General features: G+C 41.4%; 1 protein-coding gene and 1 non-coding gene across 2 annotated transcripts in view; one reads left to right on the top strand and one right to left on the bottom strand.

Annotated features, from left to right (window-relative positions):
- Positions 1–1,496: 1,496 nt before the first annotated feature.
- Positions 1,497–1,590, bottom strand: TRNAI-UAU (transfer RNA isoleucine (anticodon UAU)). Its single transcript has 2 exons — positions 1,553–1,590; positions 1,497–1,532 (listed from the first exon to the last, which is right to left on the bottom strand). It is a non-coding gene; the product is annotated as a tRNA-Ile (tRNA).
- A 5,896-nt stretch (positions 1,591–7,486) lies between these two features.
- Positions 7,487–17,151, top strand: part of HAAO (3-hydroxyanthranilate 3,4-dioxygenase) — a 35,242-nt gene continuing 25,577 nt past the window's right edge. Inside the window, exons 1-2 of the mRNA XM_075042030.1 lie at positions 7,487–7,671; positions 11,175–11,253. Coding sequence (XP_074898131.1) covers positions 7,592–7,671; positions 11,175–11,253 — 159 coding nt within the window. The 5' untranslated portion in view covers positions 7,487–7,591. The remainder of the gene's footprint in view (positions 7,672–11,174; positions 11,254–17,151) is intronic.

Below are 17,151 nucleotides of genomic sequence, written 5' to 3'. Positions count from 1 at the left end.
TGCTGCAGGGATGCAAACAAGTGTTGCCTCACATGGTGATTTTGGTCTTTTTTTCTTTTCATATGCAAGAGAAAAATCATCTTGGAGTGAGAGTAAAAGCCAAGGCAATAGGACCAAGAGGCTGAAGGAGGTCTTGTGAAGAAGGCCACAGCACCGTGCAGCTCTCACTGCTTGGCCCAGCTGCTCTCTGGCACTGCAGAGGCAAGTCGCAAAAAAGCAGTAAACACAACGAACAAGATCTGCTTCGTACACCTCGTACTTGGCAAAAATTGCACAATCACCCCCCCCAGCACACCAAAGCAAGACCCCAAATGCAAAACTAGCGGTTCCTCCTTGGTGAGGGAGCGCAGGAGCCACCATCTGAGCCTGGAGGCACGCAGGGGAACTGGGAGAGGGAGAAGGGAGCAGCACTGTCCCCACTCAGTTTCTGGAAAAAGTGGTCTCTGTCCAGGAATGGAGTCCCTCACCCTCTGCTAGCTTTTATTTTCCAGTTACACAAGAGCAGCAGTATTTCCAAGTACCTCTGCAAATACTTCTCCGTACAGCCTGTACTCCTCAGCACTGGGACATGTCACCCCTGCATGGAGAAAACGTGAAATTCAGTGCAAGCAAAGGATGAATTTTATTTACCCTTAGATATATTACAGACCTCTCTTGTTGATGTACACTTCCTTATGCTGATATGGCACACGCTTCAGGCATGACTGCACCATCACTGAAATCGATGAAATCAATGCAAAATTCAGAGGGGTATCTAGAATAGGAAAGAAGTGGTAATTAAAAACCTTAAAGTCGCACTTCAGGGAGTTAATGCCCGCAGTATAGACACTTATGGGCTGATTTGGGCAATAAAGGTGCCTCTGGCTGCATGATCTTAAGGGTCTCACTGAACTTTTTGATATAAATTGCACTGTGAAAGTGGTAGACTTAACATAGAGGTGGGTTCACAAGATCTGGGCCTAAACGTTCAGGCAGTGTGCCCCGAAGCTGCCCTTTTCCCATGGCCCTACCGCCTCTCAAGTTGTGAAAAGAAACCTGAAATTATTTGAATTATTTTCCTTCCTGCTACAGCATGCGCATGTATAAAGCACTACTGAGGTAATGAGCTGTTACACAGGCTGCCACTCCCGAAGGAGGGAGATTTTGTTACCCTTCAGTTGTAGTTACCGCCCCAGTCACTATTTGCACCCTGTAGTAAGCAACACAGTATAAAATAACCTTTATTTCCTGCCAGTTCACACGAGCAGCTATTCCTCCGACAATAAAGAGCCCCAGACAAGTGTCCCTCTGTGACCACCGCCGGCCCCTTTCCACGCGCACCCCACACCCACGGCAGCGCCGCCCGGCAGGCAGAGGCCCGCGGGCGCGGCAAGGTGCCCGCGGGCGAGCCCAGGCTGCCGCCACGGCTGCATAATTTTTCCGTGAACTTTTTTCTTTCTTCCTCCGGAGCGCGGCCGCGTCCCAAAAAAGCCCGTTTTCCCTCCCAAAAAGCTGGGTGCTCCAGGTGAGGCTCGAACTCACAACCTCGGCATTGCTCGGCTTTGTACTGCTGTATAAGTACCGCGCGCTAACCGATTGCGCCACTGGAGCCCTGACACCAACTCCTCCCGAACGGTTTATCAAGGGCTCGCCCGCCCCGCCGGGCCAAGGGCGGCTGCGCCCCGCCTGCGCCCCGTGCTGGGCAGCGGTCCCGGGCCGCCCCGGTTCTCTGCCCGGGCCGCGCTCTCGTCCTTAACGGCCGTTATCAGCGGCGCGGGGAGGGGAGAAGGGACTGGGTGGACGCCGCGCCCCCAGGCACGGGAGGAAGGAGAGCGGCTGCGGTGCCGGGACAGAGCCCTCCCCGCCGGCAGGCCGGGCGGGAGGCGCGGCGGGCCGCCGCTCCGAGAGCCCGGCCGCCTCCGCCGCGCGGGCGGGGCCTGCCGCGCGGGGCGGGGCGGGGCAGAGAGCGCGGCCCGCCGCCGGCTCGGCGCCGCGCCGCCCCCCGCGCAGCCTGCGGCGGGGTCGGGCAGGGCGGCTGCAGGGGACGGGAGGCTGGTGGGGGCGGCCTGTCCCGGCCCGTCCGGGCCCCGACCCCCCCCCCCCCCGCGCCAGCGCCACACTTCGCTGCTGGCTGAAGCGGCCCCCCCCCCGTTCCGCACTCCGGAGACGAGGCAGACGGGCCACGGCGCCGGCCCCGGCCCCGGGTCGTGCGGGGCCAAACCTCCTGACGGCCTTCGGAAAAAATGGCATTAGCCGCTAGGTCAGCGAAGTTCATCCTCACGCTAATTCACATCGGTGGGAGACGGTGCACCCGTCTGTCGTGCTCAGGTCCGAGCCGGAGAGAAAAACAGCGAGTTACAGCCAGTAAAGGAACCGATGCTCTCTGTAGTACCACTAGCTGCACGCCCTAGGGCGTCGCAGGCTCCTTGCGGCTCCGCTGCCGCTGTGCGCGATGAGGGGGGATGGCCTGGCACTTCCAAAACTAGTACAGGTTAAAAGGAATCATATAAAATGATTTCTGAATGCTAGTTAATAGAAATAACCAAAGACACTGGGGTTTATCCCATATGGATAATTCATTGAGGGCTGGCTTTACCTCTGGGTGGAATTGGGTGCTCTGACATGAAAATGCTGAATAGATCTAAAAGGCCAACATTACTTATACATGGAAGCAACACAGTGTATATCTGATCTATTACAGGCTTAGTTACCAGATGAAAACACAAAGCCTTAAGCACATGTTTATTGTTAAAAGTATACCGCTAACACGGATTTATTCTGTGGTCAGATCTGTCTTGCCTTTATGTGGCAGGAAGATGGTAAACTTAATCAGCATCAGCAGATATTTAAACACAAGCAATGTTCCAACACTGTTACATAGTTGAGACAGAGACATACTCTTTTCTTCCACCCATGGCTAGGCATTGTCACTGTATTTACTTTCTTGGACAGCTCTGTTGGGTTACTGACAAAAGTACTAGCAACCACTTTCCTTTCTACCGCTACTTCACTCTGGGCAAAGCAACAAGCTCTGGGTATTACTTTACAGGGTGGATGGTTGTAGAGGGTGCTACACAGCGCTTGGATTTCCATGGCCTCTAAAAATGAAATATTGGTGGCCCAGCAGCAGGTGACAGGCACTCAGCCAGTTTTAAGTAAATAGCACCGATCTCCCAACTGCTTTTGGCAGATTGAGTGGCAGTTGCGTGTGACTTCATTACCTCCTCCACCCACCTCTGATCCATAAATGAGCTGAAACTTTCTGAGACCGTTCTGAATGGAGACAAGGTGCTTCTTGCTTGTCAAGAAAGTTGTTCTGCTGTTGGTACTATTACTGTGGGCATTACTTAGAATATGTTTCAGTGGTATACACCATTGACAGGTAAAGCAACATGCAATTGCTGTATCTGACCACTGATGAAGGTGGCTGGCATGGAGAAAAAGAGAAAACTGACAGTTCATTTCTTAGAAAAATTTCCCATCGTCACATAGGTTTAGTTGGCATACCAGAAAACATCAGCTGCCTTCATTACCCTTAGCAGTGCATCATTACACTAGAAAATTAAATATTCTATACCACGCAAAGATTGCTGTGAACATGATTTCATCCAAACAAGCACTTTTTTGGCAAATACAAGAATGTCGGGAAGAATCAAAGCTGAAGCTGTAAATACACGGACAAGCTCTTTATTGCAGATTTAACCTTAGACTCAGCCAAGAGTGAGTACTCAGTCAGTCTAATTTTGGTGTTTATAGAGATGATAATCACTGCATGTTTTATTTTAATCATCCTTACCATAAAAGTAACAGTGATAACAGTGAAGATTCTAGTAGTTTTCGTGGGATCTTTAACTTTTCTACTGTGCTATGTGATTCACTTGCTTCTTATGTTTGTCCCCACAGAGACTGAGGCTCTTGATAGTATGTTTATATCAGTGAAATTTGGCCACGTGAATTAGTTTGTAGGAACATAACTGTACTTGGGTTCAAGTAGTAGGCTTGTTACCAATTTGAATTTTTGTTTTCAGCAACTATATAGGGCTTTTTAATATAAATAATTTTTCATTTTTTAAAGAAGTACTTCCTTTGTATTTGTTCTCAAAGAACAAACAGAAGCAGCACAGAATTGACCAAAAATAGGAAGCATGTTCAACTGGGTGAAATGGATTATTTAGTCATATCTAGGTCTTCCTTATTCCATTTCATCATAATATTAAAAAAAAAAAGAAAGAAAAAAGATAAAAAGCAAAAGTTAAAGCTGTCCTAATGGTGCAGAAAGTTACTTGCTTCCTTCTGCTTGCAGAATCTCCAGATTATCACTTCAGTGTAGCTCCATTATTTTAACAACCGGGGAAGATAAATCAGTCTCTGTATTGCACAGGGACAGAAAGGCAAAGATTAAATGATACTAAAAGGATTTTGTACTCAAATTGCTTGGTGAATGCAAACCTCCCCTGGTGAAGATTTTTCAGAATACTTCTCAGCACTAAATATGAAAAAAACAAAGCTTAAGAGCCAATTTTCACAATGCTGTTTGCTTTCAAGAGTAAAATGGGCAGAGAGGAGCAGACAGCATCCATACTTGCTGGCTTTATGGTCTGTTTCCCTCTCCCCTTCCCAGGGGCTCTAAGCCATTCTAGGTCTTTATCATCAGTTCTTTAGGTGAAAAAAAAAATAAAAAATACAGGGAGTAATGGAAAAGTGACCAAATATCACTTTAATACAGATAAAAATCCTGGCCAACAAACCTGAATACTTCTTCTAACTAGAAACACAATATTTAGCTTATGTGCTTTTTGTTAACATATCCTGCTTGCTGGACACCAGCTAGTAAATTTAAGTCTCTAATAGGTCTGGTGGTTGAGGAAAGTAGAAAAATAGAGTAGGTGCTGTCCTAAACTCAGTTTTTTCTACTACCACTTTTTTCATGTACCCTTAATACAAAAGATGGATTATTTTTCTGTAGCAGTTCTGTGCTTCAGTAGTCTTGTTCTTCTTTGGCAGCAAAAGCTGACAAATCGAGTCCTTACCTTTGCATAAAGGGAAGGATCTGAGCCAAAAGTGAGAGCAGAAACCCCAGCTGCTAGAACAGGCTTTGATGGATGTGAAGAGTCATTGCGAAGCAGATTAGCAAGAAAAATCCAGGCCTCTGTCAGGTCATGAGGCATATGTATTTACTTGAGTCTCATGGAGACTTGTAACGCTGGCTCTTTTCTTTGCCTCTCCAATACAATTCACAGAAATTGAGTTTCATGGCCCAGTACTTCTAGGCCTTGCAGACCATTTCTTAGCCCTCCTCAAAAAAACCTAAACAACAAAATCCCAACATTCCCTTATACCTGTTATACACATGGAGAGGCCATTAACTGCATTTTTTCAAAACCTATTGGTTACAGAAGGTAGCAGAAAATGCTACCCTGTGATAATAACCTCAGCTTCATACTAATGGTGAATTTTATAAGTGAACTTCATTTGTTTCCTCCCTAAGTAGGTCTAGCTATCGGGTTTTCATACCTCACTCTAGCCACAGAGTGGATTTATCACCATGCAACAGATAGTTTTCTCTGCAGGTAATAGTACCTTGTATTCTGCCTAGTGGAAAAAAAGTGGAGACTAGGGATTAGAGTAGGGGTTGCAGACAATAGCCCTGCAGTTAAAACTGGCACATGAATATTGTGGTGAACAAGGCTTGGCTCTATCACTTCCAGGATCTGTGTTTTTTACTACTGTGGCTTTGTACAATCTCTTGGTTTTCATGCCCAATAAATGGAGTCCTGCTCTGCAATACATGTTACTAATGATGAGGTAGAGCTTTACAAAATCATGGTCATTAAACAAGAGTGTCTTCAGTTCTCCTGGTCCTGCCAGGCTGGGTCACAATCTTCTAAGTGAAAGTGCATGTTAAACAGAAGATCTCTTTCCTTTGCAGCTGAATAATGTTCCAGCAGCCTACAGTACAAAAAGCACTGAAGTGTTCCTGTCTCTAGGTCCAAAAACAGGCCTAATGACTTTGCTATGCACCGGTGTCTCACCACAGCCATTCTGATAGTAGAAATTTCATGTGCTAAATAAATAATGGGCGGTGGGGAGGGTGTTTCTATAATTGAGTGAAATAATAATTCCTTTGGGCTTATTTCAGAGGAAATTATTGCCGGTCCCATTGTGACTGTACTAATACAGCAGAACTGTAATCCACATGTGGATCTTATTATCCCAAAATAAATGGGGTTTTTTTCATCAATTATGTAATTAGTTTAAACTCAACTGCAAAGAAGTGATAGAGATGAAGGTAAAACAGAATCACCCTTACACATACTGGAATAAGAACATTGGTATTAGTTAAAACTCACACTCCATTCCTTTTTTCCATTGGAAAATTATAATGGTATGCGGTAAAGAACTCCCAAATTTGTGCTGTTCCAGCATGCTGACTCTTCAGTCCAGCAGCTGCTGGACTGCTCATACGCGCAAGCCATGGAGCATGTAACACTCACTTTTAAACAAATCATATTATAACCTTATACCCATACACATTCACCCACTAAGCACAGTGTAGATACAATCAGAAGACTAAGCGATGTCAAGAGCAACTGAAAAGTGCCAAAATTTTATAATGTCTTGGGTTTTTTGTTTACTACCCATTTCATATATTTCAAGTCTGAAAATAAATGTTTATACATTTGCTTATTAAAAAATGGGGGTGGCAGGGAACAGAGTGAGCAATCCCATAGGAACTATGTAGACATTGAACAAAAACTAGTGAAGGAATAAAGACTAATACAGGTCTGGAATGCCTGGCAGTTTTCAGTTTCTTGTTTGCCTGATAATTTGGTGACAATATGCTGCACTTTCCCAAAGGGCATCACAGAACCAGGTTCAGCTCTCCAACGAGGCCTGCTACAACAGTGCAAAGAGAGGATCAAATTAGAAATGAGCATTTATGGGTAGCTGCTTTTGGTTTTACAAATGCGAGAGATGTCTTTATTTTTGTTATTTGGCAGAAGACGACCCCAATATTTTCAAACACACTCCCCCAAACATTCAGCCTAAGAAGGTTGAAGGGAGGTGGTGAAAAGGAAATGGGGCTCTGCTATCAAGCCTGAAATATCTATATTTGGTTATGCATGTATAAAAATACTTTTTGTGTATTATATATAACTAAACTTTGAGCAACTGCTCTCAATTTGCATTTAGCTTTGAAATCTGTTTCTATATTAGACTTGCAGGGTGTGGATGCCCGAGTCACACCCATTTTCCTAACTCTCAGTTTGTGTATGTAACAAGGCAATTTTTGTAAAGAGGAAACACACACTCCAGTTGATGCAGTAAAGAGAATTAAGACACCTCCTGTAGGCAGAATCAGTCTCTGATGAAAATATATATTTTAAAAACACTAGTCAATTATTAGCTAAGCTGCTGGAGCCTTAGTACTCTTTACAAAGTAACCTTTGGCTGATGGACCTTGATGACCCTTTGACACTGAAGCCTGAAGACACCTCTTCTACCAACCAATCCTCTGAGCTCTGGGGATGGAACCACATGCAGTTTGGTCACAGAAAGAGCTCTCTGCAAACTCTAGTATCTCCGTCAAAATTTTCATAGCTGGTGGACCATGGAGCTTCTTGTAAATGTAAGAAAATGGATAGAAGAAAACGAAACTGCCTTTTTGCCACCTGTGTGCAATAAGCTTATGTAAGTAAAAGAAGATTTTTTTTTTTTAACCCAGTTCTTAGGTATATAAATATTCCTAGCTATAAGAGGAAGCTGCTAAAATGCATACATGGTGAAGATTAGTAAGGAACTGTAGTTCCTCTCAGACTGCAGTCAGTCAGAGTGCTGTTTCAAAGAACAGAAAGTGACTGAAATCTGTTTTCCAGTAACTCAGCAAAAGCTGTAAAGATCAACTTGAATATAAGATATTTGCCTCAACTCAAAGTCTCTTGTAGGCAATTAGACTGAGTTCAGGGAATTTGTGTCAGGCCCTGTGACGATAAACTTGTAGAAATCAGAGGAGATGGCATCACATTCAGAAATGATAAGATTTAGCTAACAGATTAGTGCTACCAAATTACAGCCTGGAACAGCTGCTAGAGCTGCTGAGAGTCATTCCAACATTGCAGAGGAGGCAAAGCTGCAGGAGCAATCAAAACCAGTGGGACATATCACTGAAAGATAATGTGAAAGGAAGGGCAGGGGCACTGGAGGAGTAGGTTTCCAGGGCATTTCCAGAGCTGTCAAGGCAGGGTAGGGAGGCTGAAGAGGCAGCTTAAAGCTATGAACCATATTTGAATGAGACAGCTAATAAAAGAAAAAAAGTGGGGGCATTATGCAGTTGTACAGCGTGCATATTCTCAGTGTCAAAGCTCATGAACAAATTCCAGTGTAAATAATCCAACGTGTGGCACCTTCTAGTCACAAAGTTAGCAAGGATTTCTTTTGTCAGTGAAGTTGAGGATAATATATTTTGTCCAAAACTCTCTGTACAGAAGGCTTTCATAAGAAAGGAGATATAAACCCAGGTTTTATAAAGAAAATAAACCCCATTTTTTCTTGCTTTTAATTTAAAAAAACTAATCTTGCATTACAAGTTTAATCATTAAAAAAAATCATCAAAGAATATGCTTCTTGCCCTACCCTGAAGTGCTACCTCTAATCAAAAGCTGAATGGGCAGTACTGTAGCAGTGATATTAATTTCCATTCACAGGTGCAAGGATTACTTTTCAAAGTAATGGTTGCAGGACAAAGATACGGTAAAAGGCACATCCTTCCTGAGATGTCTGTGTTGAAACGACAATTGTATGTTTAACTGAAAAATTATGAAACTTGAATCACTACAATAGTTTCACAGTGGGAGAGAATGAGAAAAGTGTCGTCTTAGGAGTGTTTGCATTTCTTTCATTTTCAAAATGGTTTTAGGAAGCATTTTGTAAAGTGTGTCCATTTCTAAAGCTTGCCAGTGATGGTGGTAAAATTTTAGTACTTTACGTTTATGAAATAGTTATGGTTTTCTATCCTCATCAGTAAGAACCTTATTGTTATTACCACACTGTTTGTTCTGTACCATATACCTGCAGTTCTGAAGTAACTCTAGAATGTGACATCTATCAGAGGTCTTCCCTATAAACATTATAACAAGCCACAGTGAGAGAAGGAACATTTTTTTGTGATAAAAATTGCATAGATTAAAAAAAAAAAATCTATTTTTCCAATGTGGCTTCAGCTTATGAAGGAGAGGAAAGCCATCTACTGTGCAGATTGAGTCTCACCACCTGCTGCTCCTGGTGCTACTGGTACCTGCTGGTACCATTTTCTTTATGTGGTTAAGAGGAGAAATATATGAGTATATGAAACTAAATAGGCCATTGATTAGCAGCTTATTCTAAAAATAGTGCGATCAAGTAATTTTCACACCCCTGAAACCTTTACAATGCTCTAACTGCATTTTGGCAGTCTTAGCTGAAACTGCTTTCCTTCCTTATGATTCTTCTTCTTAATGCAACTATATTAACCAGACAGTTTTATTTAGCAATATGGACAAACAAACCTATTGGAGTTCCTGCTTGTATTTCATAGCTGGATTTTTTTGATGGTGTCATTATATAATTGTTAATGACAGGAATGATTAACCCATAGTTGCCTGTTTATTATGTAAAACCTAGCTAAATCCATAGAGTAACAGAATTAATGGTAGATTTGCCAAACAAAAACTTGAGAAACAATGATTTTTAGAGCAGTATTTTCACTTTTAGTTATTGAACTAATAATGAAATTGTATGGGTTTCGATAAAAAAATTATCTTTACAGCAGACTACAAGATACCCATAGATTGTCTTTCTCTTATTTTATTCTCCAGGGTTGATTTTAATTTATTTAATTATTTATTAGCTGTGTTGTTACTGTTTCAGTTTTCCTGCCCTTCTTCAGTAGAAGTGTTCATTAATGCAGAAGTATTTTAGTGCATTCTTGAAAACAAATATTAAATCTGCATGGTACAAACAGTTCTGATTTCAGTTCCTTATTTCAGGATATGGGCATAAAGCCAAGTGCTATAATGTGTACAGGTTCCTATGGTGAAAACGGTTAATTTAAGAATTGTAATTTAATTTACTTATTTAGACTTTTATTTGACCAACTAATTTGTCACTGTTACTTGTTATTTCTGCTTTACTAGTCCCTACTGTGTTGTTCATTTTCATTTAAATACTCTTCAAAGTAAACATGGTAATGGTGGCAGATCAAATAGATATGCTCAGCCATTCAAAACAAGCTTCTCTCAAATTCAGGCTTAAGAGGTGCTGACACAGAGGCACATCATTCTTCCCCGTGTTGCAGGGGAGCATGGCTCTGCTGGTTCTGTGTTACTAGGCTCTCCTGTTAGCCCTAGTATTGCCCAGAATCTCCTCACTAAAAAGCTGAGGTCAAAACACCTCAGTTCACAAGTCAAAAAGAGCTTAAGAACAAATTCTGAATCACAGCTAACAGGCCTAATTTATAGGGGTTTTTAGCAAATGAAAACCTGCTACCTTACCTCTTTATTAGTGTTAGTGGACGGATAGATAATTGGGGTGATATCTATTCTTTGTGACAGCTGAGAGAAGTGCTCATTGGGGCTCTTAAAAGGGGCAAAGTTAAGATTAAGGGCCTGAATCTCCTTTTCTGCTTAGCCACAACCACAGTGAAACCATTGTAATGTTGTTCCACCTTAGCAAAACCAGTATAAATAGAAGAGAAATTAGCTGATAATTCCTACCATCGGTATCTCCCCTAATTCTACCAATGGGAAGAAAAGTACGTTTTTACCTTTATTGACCTTTAAAAGTGTTTTACCTTTACAGAATCCTGATCTAATTGGCTCAGGTTGAAAAGACATTTTCCTGTCATTCCTGTCTCTTATGTAGCATTCTTTATCTTTACAGTTCAAAGCTCTTTCCACAGTTGGTAACTATCGATGTCCCCTTTTCATAGCTGGAGGCACTGAAACACCAGAAGGGAGGTGGCTGGCCTCAGGTCACCCGGTAAGACAGTGGCAGAGCAGAGAGATGCATCCGAGGTCTTTTGAGTTCTCTTTCTGGATGTTGCTTGTCACTCAGCATTGTTTCATTGACTCACTGTCCTCAAAGAATTAAAAAAAACTTACATGAAATAAAGAACATCATGAGTGGAGGTAGCTTTAAAATGTCACTTTCTTTTCTAGGCATCGCCATCAATTAAATGTGATGTTTGTTGGAGGGCCAAATGAAAGGAAGGATTATCATATTGAAGAAGGAGAAGAGGTAACCTATAGGCTGTGTATATTTTGCTGCTTTAATTGATCTATAATGATTAAAATGCAGCTACTCTTGAAGCTACACATCAGCAATGCCAGGCTTGTGATGTTGTATTTATTAGATGTATTCAAAGACTTAAACAGAATCATTCACCAGAACCATACACCATCTGTGCATTTCCTTTGAAACAAGCACATGAGATCAGATCTATTTAGCTATAATTCATTTCCAAGGGGAAACTAGATAAAATATTCTGACACATTAAAATGTCTCATTTCAGCATTTTGGAACAAAACTTTGGAAAGGTAATGATATTTTTAAAGTGATACTTTGTTGCAGAAGATCAGTTTATATTTCAAAAGTAACTTTGAAATTCCAAAATAAAAATAAATTATTTTGATTGGCTTGAAAGTATATTTTTCTGGACTTTGTGAAAAACATCAGCATTTTCAGCTTTCATTCAGGTTTGGAAGGTTGGAGAATAGAGTCTCTAAACATTTTTCAAATCAGTCCCCTTTGCTGCACATCTTCTGTATCAAAACAAAGCCATCCCACCACTTTGAGTTGTGACTAGCCATTGTGCCAAATGCAGAATATAGGAAGAAACAGTAGAAACCTATCAAAATTGTAACCGCTTACACCTACTTTGTTAACTGCCTTTTTCATGGAATCGTCTGCTTGGCCTGAGGACTCGGAGGACTCAGAGGTATCACAAATGGCTCTGAAGGAACACTAAGGGAAAGGGGACACAAGAGGCCTGGCACTAAGGATTTCAGGATGGGAGACAATATGCCTTGCTTCCTAGCAGAGTAATTTAATTTCAGGGAATTCCAGTAAAACTTGACCACCTAATTTTAAGTACCTTTGGAAACCCAAGCCTAAGCATCTACATAGTTCAAGGCAGAAGTGAGTCAAGTTCAACAAATCCTTTTAAAAAGAAACAAAAATTTGCGTTTGCTTACCATTGAATCATTTCTCACAAAACCAACCCAACCATTTCACAACAGCCTTCATTAACTCTCTGTTATAATTGTGCTGTGCAGGTGTTTGTAGTCATCATAACCGCACCACTCTGAAAGCGTGGATGCTACCTTCTCACTGTCTGACTCCTGCCTGCTTTGGAGTGCCACCACAGCCTCACAGCCCACCCGTGGCTGTGGCCACAGGCACGTCTGTCACCTACCAGGTTACCCAACAGGCGCCACGATGTCCCTTCTCAGCGGCCGCGCAGGGGGAGCTCTGGCAACGGCCAGGGCCATGCCATCAGGTCGCTTGGGCTGGGAAGGAGGCAAGCCAGGTCCCAGGGCAGCGCGTGTGAAGTGATTGTTGCTAACCAGGAGAATTTAGCATCCATCATCTATTTACAAGAAAATTCCAGAGATGCTTAGCTGGGGAAAACAAAATGAGGAGCAATCGCATCTGTAGGATGACTGCTCAGAAAGCACTGACAAGAATAGCTAATCTCTACGCTGCTGTTATGGTATATTGTTGAGTATTATATGTTAGATTAAAAAAGAGTGAGTGAATTTTCTTATCGAGGTCAATGACATCAAGGTTTGGCAAAGCATAAAACGAAGGTACATATGGAAGTTAACAATTCCATATCGTTTTTTCTGCAACTTAACCTTTTTGGTTTTATACAATTAATTTTTTTTCTTGCTCTGAAGAATACATTAGAGCTATACACTAAGAGAGGAACACACAAAAATGAGCTGAAGTTTAACCGGTACAATAGTCTGCACTACAATATAAAACATATTGTATTTTTTTTTTCTGTCCCTTACAATCTTGCCTCTCCCTGCATCTCCCAGTTCATGATGGATTATCCTTGGTCCCCAACCCATTCCTGTGCTGTTTCATTTTTTTTAAATATATCTTCTCCTCCCCTTCCATCAAAATGAAAGTTAGATAAATATAATTTGTCTCTTTTTTTTTTTCAAGATTTTCCTGTATTTGAAAAGAATTTGGCCTGCCTTTAATAAGCCTAAACCCATTATATGACTTTCCAACAGTATAGAAAGTTTGCCGTATCTATGAAGGCATAACTTATATCAGTATGCACCAGTATAGTAAATTATTACTAATTCAACTGGCTACAAGATTTTTTAGGTATCAGTACATCCTCATTTACATGGATTATTTGCTCATTAGCAAATATCCCACAATTACTCAGCAACCAAAAATGGAAACATAAAATTCCTATCAGATAGGAAAATTGGCAATATACACATCAGAAGCGTTATCAGTTACTTATCAGTTTAACATATGGGCCAATTTTGTCCCCTTTTATGGAGGTACAATATAGTCATAGATTGCATTTTACCATAGCTTTTTATCAGACACATTTGCACCTTCCTGTGATCTAATTTAGATCCATGTTTTTCATTAGAGAAGAATTATGAGGCAGAGAATATCCTAGTAAAAGGTCATAGTCCTAAATTAGACTTGGGATTAAAAAAAAACATTTAAAACCATGTTCAGCTCATTATTTTGGCAGGCAAAAGGTCATTTATAGTTCTGAGTGATAATTTGAAAGATAAACTATATAGGCCTACTGTTAACAGGCCAAATCATGAATGCAAAACCCCATAAATCCTTTATGCAAATTTAGCTGATGCTATTCTACTGTATTATTCTGATAGCAAAGAAGTGTTGGTTTAGAAAAGAAAATTAAATTTAGGATTGTTTATATCTGTTCACTCATTATTGTATGCCTGTTATCACCCGGCTTACAGTATGTCCTGCGGCACAACTTGTGCTTGTCAGCCTGCAGTTCACAGCAGCAAGTGGTTCACATGCAGAGATAAGGGCTTAGGAGCATCCTCCTGCTCCTGAGCTGTTCTCTGTTGGCGCTGTTAATGTGCAGGTGTATCGGGAAGATCAGTTCTGACTGGCTAATTATGAGAAAAAACGGAGGCTTGATTTGGACTCTCTTCAAAACCTTTTAGGATTGTCTCCTGAACAGTCATTTATGCTAAAATGACAGCTAGTCTCGCACAATTTTTTTCCTCCTCTCAACAAGCAGGAGTTTCCTAAATATGTAACTCGACATTTTCTTCCTTCTTAGTTTTGTCTCTACTGCTTCACTTCCATCTTAATTTTCTATGCACTACTTATTTGCCATCCTTCTGCACAGAAGTACTGCCTCATACCTGAGACATTGTTTTCCATTGGACAGGTTTTATAAGGAGCCAAATCAAGCTGCACTTTACCAGAGATAAACCATTCACATCCTTTGGCTTGACTTTACCACTATGTCATAGTCATTCTTTTTCCTGTTTGTAAATGTTAAGTTCCCCCTTGCTCCCTTCTCCATCAGGACAGAGATGCAGTCAACAAACATTTGCTTGGATGTTCTCTGCCTCTAAATCAGACTCATTCTCAAATGAAACTGCATTGCTTTGGGAAATGCATCTTCTGTTGAAACATGGCAAAAATCCTGCTGTGAGAATGCACCTTTATAGCTATATGGACAAAACTTTCTTAATATGCACTGAAATGAAAGTGTTTGTGCTATATAGCTAGTTTTGTCAAGAGAGCTTTGGATTACATGGACTAGCAACTACTAGTCTTGTGTAGTCAACTTGATGAGACCAGTGAAAGCTTCTGTGGTGGTCCTGACATGATGCTCAACCCCTCACGGCTATGGGATAGCAGGTGCATCCCAGGTACCAGGGAACAGTCCTCGACATACCTTTGTGTCTTGAACTTTTCATCATACAGTAGTATTTGTGACAAGAAGACTTTCGGCGCTTACACAGTTCACAGACTTCATGGTGTATTTACTGCATTTTTGCTTACTTGCAAAGCCTGAGGGGGAAAAAACCCTTCTAATCTTATCTTATAAATTCATTGTATAACTTCCAAAGAAATAAGGTAAGTGAAAACTGAAAGGAACTGTATATTTTGGAGGAAGTTAATGACAGACAAAACCCATAATCATAACAAAGCTTAGCTATAGTAAAAGAATTTCAGATTTTATTTACTGCATCGTGTGGGCTGCTTTGGGGGAAAGTGAGATATGCTAACAGCTAAATCTAGGATCACAAAAGTAGTTCAGCTCCTGTCTCTTTACCCACTTCAGACCACCACTTAAACACAATGAATGTCCGCCAGCTGACTTTGATTTCTTAACAATTTATATTCTGATGTTGTGTCTACATAAAACAGTGCAGTTCCATGCAGAGAAATGCAAATCAGCCTTTCATCTACCACCTGCAACACATTTGCATTGGCATAATATTCTGCTTGGTTCTAAAAGCCCTGCTTCTCACTGTGCTGTGCGTATTTTACCCTAAGTTTCTGCACTCAGCATCTAGGTTATTTCCTATGGATAGAGCCACCTAAGTACTGATGCAGCCCCACAGATCAGAGCCCTTACGCTGCAGTCCTCAAGAGGACTCTCAGAACAGAAATTCCCTCTCCTTTGATCATCTTGGCCAATCTCTTCAGCTTCTCCTAGCATATTTACATGGCCTGAGATATAGCAACATCTTGCTCTGAAACATGATACAGATTTGGTCTTGTCTGCCACAGCTCATCTGAGTTTTCTAACCTGAGTTCAATTTCTCTTTTTCTCCCCCTCACACACACACCACAAGTAAGACTTGACTCCAGTTTCTGACAAATTACCTGCTTAAATGAAGCCTGACCCCTTCTTATAGCGTATGCTGCTCTCTAGTCAGCGTGCTTTTGAGAAACTCTTCCCTAGCAGCTCAGTTCTCCCTTTGCATTGTATGGGGATATGGATGCCTAAGAAGGAGGGGAAAGGGGCTATGTGAGCATTCCAGTAGCTAGTTTTGTGGTGTTTATCTCCCAAATAAAACTGAGAATGTGAGTTGCAACAAAGCAAGACAAATCTTTTTGCTTATTTACATTTAACACCCCCCCCCCCATTCATCTGGTGAAAACTCTGAATATTTTAATAAGAAACAAAGCTCCTATTACAAAGTAATAAGAGAGATGATCCTTTTGCATCAGAAAGAGATTGTGTCTTCAGAAATAAGTTTGCTGCATAAAATTGTTGGGATGAGTTTGGGGTAGTATTCAGGTTTCACAGATGACATGTAAATGAGCAGAGTAAAAAAAAATCAAAACACCACAACACCATTTTCTCTACCTTCCTCATCTGTTTGCCTTCCAGACTTCTGATGGCTGAAAAGCCTTGTGATGAGAGAGGGAGAAAATTGTTTTTCTGTGCTCAAATACATCAGTCACCACTGAAGTCTGGAAAACACCCAGGCTCTACTCCCACATCAGAATTTGATTTGCTCTGCAAATTAATTTAGTGCTTAGCAATCTGACAAGGAGTACAAGCCAGGGTATGCCAAGTCAGGGCCTAATCCCAGAAGTAGTTGAGCAATCCCAAATTCCACTTTCAGAAGCAGTCAGCACTCAAAGTACACTGCAAATTGCAGGTATCTTTACAGGTCTATGAATCAGCTCTCAGCTACAAAAGCCCTCACAGAGCTCGGGGCTCCTACATCTAGGCAGAGTTTGATATCAAAGGTGAATCTAAATTAAATTACATACATTGTTGTACATAACATAAAATAGACTTGTTTTTTAATTGGCCTGTACAAACCAATTAGAAACACTGTGTTCTTCCCCTGCTACATGCTTACTTCTTTACTCTGCTAGGATACACATACTTGGATGAAGCAGCAATACAATTCTCACCACGTTAATATGGTGGGGATGATAGTGCTCTTTTTAAGGTAGTAACCACACTTTCTACTACCCTGTTGAAATTAATTCCTACCAAGACAAGCAGCTTCAGTAATGCTTCCACTGAAGGCAACCTCTCTGCATCTCCACCTATTGTCTCCAGAAATGCCTGCATAATTTATTTTATAAGTCTTCATAACTGAGTGAAATACCCGTTTACAGACTTGACAATGATTC

The sequence above is a fragment of the Buteo buteo genome, chromosome 12 (assembly GCF_964188355.1).
Source record: "Buteo buteo chromosome 12, bButBut1.hap1.1, whole genome shotgun sequence".
NCBI lineage: Eukaryota > Metazoa > Chordata > Aves > Accipitriformes > Accipitridae > Buteo > Buteo buteo.
The sequence above is the reverse complement of the archived record's forward strand: the minus strand, read 5'-3'. Positions and strand labels throughout refer to the sequence as shown.